The sequence below is a fragment of the Sinocyclocheilus grahami genome, unplaced genomic scaffold, assembly GCF_001515645.1.
Source record: "Sinocyclocheilus grahami isolate Dianchi unplaced genomic scaffold, SAMN03320097.WGS_v1.1 scaffold1007.1, whole genome shotgun sequence".
Lineage (NCBI taxonomy): Eukaryota > Metazoa > Chordata > Actinopteri > Cypriniformes > Cyprinidae > Sinocyclocheilus > Sinocyclocheilus grahami.
In genome coordinates, this window is record NW_015506186.1 from 167,810 (window position 1) to 171,394 (window position 3,585).

The window sequence follows — 3,585 nt, forward strand, 5'->3', positions numbered from 1 at the left end:
AAATTATTCTCTTAGTATTTTTGTCTTGTTTTCTAGTATAAATATCAAAAATTATTGAATCAAGATGAATTTATTGTACAAGTAAAGTGACTTAAGATATGTCTTGTTTTGTGTAAAAGAAATATCAAAATTTTGTTAGGTTTTGCTTTAAACAAGCAAAATATCTGCCAATGGGCAGCTTGTTTTAAGGAAAAAAAAACTTTTTTAAACTTAATATATTAAATAATTGTACTTGTACAGTAAATGCATCTTGATTCAAGAATGTTTATATATTTATACTAGAAAACAAGGCAGAAATACAGAGTAAGAAAGTCATGTTTTGCAGCGCACAGGTCACAGATGTTTGTCATTGGGCTCTCAGTAGTCGTTGATTGTGATTGGTCAGCCGCTGCACTGTTACTGATCAGTAGTGATGGTGTTGTGCGCAGGTCCTGATCAAGCCCAAGCCCATGGCGTTTCAGACGGCGCTGGTGAGCGAACAGACCCGTCAGCTGGTGAGCGAGACGCTGCAGCAGGTCTCACGCAGCGCCGGATCCGGCCAGGAGGGGGCGCTCAAGGACGACTCGCCCTCGTATACAGAGAGCAGCTCTGTGACCTCCGACAGCACTCACGGTCAGCACGCTAATGCATTTAAAACTACAGTTTTTGCCCGGAAGACCTATCGTTTCATATCATCGTGTGACCATGATAATATCAATTCAGATTTGCTAACGAGATATCACGCTATTGATAATATCCTTACATCCACTACACCGCAGCTTTTAGGCATTGGTCTGTTTTTTTGTTACAACTCAGAAATGACAAGGAGGCAGCTTCCCGCAATAGACAGCCAATGGAGAGGCTTGGATAGTGGGCGTGGCTTAAATGCGCTCTGTGTCCAATCAGCATCTCACTCGGCTGTGTTTGAGTGTGTTGTCTCTGTGTTCAGACGCTCAGCCGGTGGTGCACCTCATCACCTCCAGGGGGCAGGAGTGGACGGAGCAGGAGGTGTCTGTGGAGGCGAGTCCCACCATCATTTACCAGGACATGACGGGAGAGTCTCAGTCGGCCACATCCACCATCAAAGCCCTGCTGGAGCTGCAGCAGACCAGCGGTGCGTATCTCTGGAGCGCTCCTGCTGCGTTGATTGTGATTTCACTTTTTTAACGTTAGTTAGTGTGTAATGTTGCTGTTTGAGCATAATATCTGCAAAGTTAAGACGCTGAAAGTTCAATGCAAACGGAGATATTGTCTTTTAAAATGATGGAAGTTTAATGCCTACAAAAACGTCTGGTAGGGACTACAACGAGCTACTGACATCACAAACCCAGAAATTTACATAAACCCCGCCCCCGGGAACATGCAACAAAGGGGGCGGGGCCATGCTGCGCTGCTTTAGAGAAGAGGAAGAGTTGTTGCCATGACGTCAAAATTAAACAGAAGCAGTAGCATTTACAAATAACAGTGTATCTAAAGTATGAGACAACAACAAACAAAGAAACACATGCGCGATCCTCTTCACTGATATTCTCTGCGTCTCAATCGGGATCAAACTGATAAGCGATATTGACAACGCCATTGTTTACAATACAACACATTCTGAGCTGAGGGGCGTGACGTTTAGACGCACACTAGAGGCGGTTTAGCCAATCACAACACACTGAGCCAGCTGACCAATCAGAGCCCATTGTGTATTTCTGTGGGAGGGGCTTCATAAGAGAAGGGACAGAATAAAGGCGTAACACACATTAGACTGCACCCCATAAACACAATCAAGCCTAGAAAAAGCACTCTAAACACCCCTTAGTCTAAACACGTGTGTGTGTGTGTGTGTGTGTGTGTGTGTGTGTTGTTTCAGTGAAGGAGAAGAGCGACGCCAAACCTCGCCAGCACACCATCGACCTGAGTCAGATGTCAGTGCCGATCCCGGTGACGGAGAGGAGACAGTCCCCGGAGCCGTCGGGTCAGAGCGCCGGAGACACGGACCCCGTCACAGAATACATCCCCATCGGTAACATCAACACCAGATAAAACAGGAATCGTGATGCGTCCTAATGTGTTGATTCACTGTTGATGCATCATGACAGTATGTGCTTTATGGTGTTTATATTATAATATGTTCTAGATTAATTGAATTGAATATTTTAACTCTCACATGTTTGAATAAGCGGCACAGTCATTTCAAAATCAGGTACATTTCAGGCTTGCATTATACATACTTTTTTTTGGATATCATTGCTATTTTGGTGACAAAATAATCTATATCTGGAATTTTATTTAACTAAGGAAAGACTACAAACATTATTTATGTTCAATATAAGTATTTTACATAGTATCAGAACAAAAAGTGCCTTTCTTTAAACACACAATCATCTTATTATCAAAATCCAGTATCGATCAACCACTAATTCAGATGTATTGACACATTAGCGCATAAATAATTTTCAGTGCATACATGTGTATATATATATATATATATATATATATATTGAAAGAAAAAAAAAGATTATTTTAAACTTGCAGATGCCATGTTGTGCATGTCACAGTAAACAATCTGAGATATTTTGATTTATTTTGAGATGGATGGGTTTGGTCATACAGTAGTAATTTTATTTGTGCAGGTCCTAAAGAGTCTTAAAGGGACAGTTCACCCAAAAATGAAACTTCTGTCATCATTCACTCACCCTCAAGTTGTTCCAAACATGTGTTCAAAGCTGCAGTCCGTAACTTGTTTTGGTTAAAGATTATCCAATATTTGAGCAAGTACATAACCAGCCAGTGTTGAAAACTATCTCCTTACTTTAGCAACGGTCAGCTTATAATAATGTTTCCTGATTCGAGTGGTACTGGTAGGATTTCAGGCGGAAATTCGAGCATGCCGCCACGTCGTTACGTCACGTCTGTAAACATAAAGTTGTAACCAAAACAGCTTTAGCCAAACAGCTGTTGGTTACACAGTATGGAGGGGGGAAAAAAGCACTATGAAAGTCAATGGGTGCCGTCACCTGTTTGGTTGCCAACATTCTTCAAAATATCTTCTGTGTTCAGTAGCAGAAAAAGCCTTAGGTTTGGAACAAGTGAAAGGGAGAGTAAATGATGACAGAATGATAATTTTTGGGGGAACTGTCCCTTTAATTAGATTTTGAAGACTGCAGGTTCACTGTGCTGTTGCTCTGCTGTTTCAGGTAAAGTGTGTACGGCTGTGGTCGGAGGAGATGTCTCTGCATCCAGCAGCCCGAGTCCGTCAGCATCTGCATCCGCATCCGCTGTGTCTGGACACACCACACAACAGGTCAGAACTGCAGTCATGTGACCACATATGTCTGTCACTGATTGATTTATGACGCAGAAGCTGCATCTGACAGGGCAGAAATGCATTTACACTGCAATTACAGCTGCATTGTACGTGATTATGCTTTATACATTTACATTTAGTCATTTAGCAGATGCTTTTATCCAAAGCGACTTACAAATGAGGACAAAGTTAGTTTTTAATACATTTAGATCATTATTATTATATAAAATAATAATTATTATTGTTGTATAGCAATAATGAAATTACACACACACACATATATATATATATATATATATATATATATATAT

General features: G+C 41.0%; 1 protein-coding gene across 1 annotated transcript in view; it reads left to right on the forward strand.

Annotated features, from left to right (window-relative positions):
• The window catches only part of emsy (EMSY transcriptional repressor, BRCA2 interacting), a 36,127-nt gene that overhangs the window by 23,727 nt on the left and 8,815 nt on the right, over positions 1 to 3,585 (forward strand). Inside the window, exons 13-16 of the mRNA XM_016250786.1 lie at positions 429 to 612; positions 929 to 1,093; positions 1,838 to 1,990; positions 3,165 to 3,271. Of these exons, the coding sequence (XP_016106272.1) occupies positions 429 to 612; positions 929 to 1,093; positions 1,838 to 1,990; positions 3,165 to 3,271 (609 nt within the window). The remainder of the gene's footprint in view (positions 1 to 428; positions 613 to 928; positions 1,094 to 1,837; positions 1,991 to 3,164; positions 3,272 to 3,585) is intronic.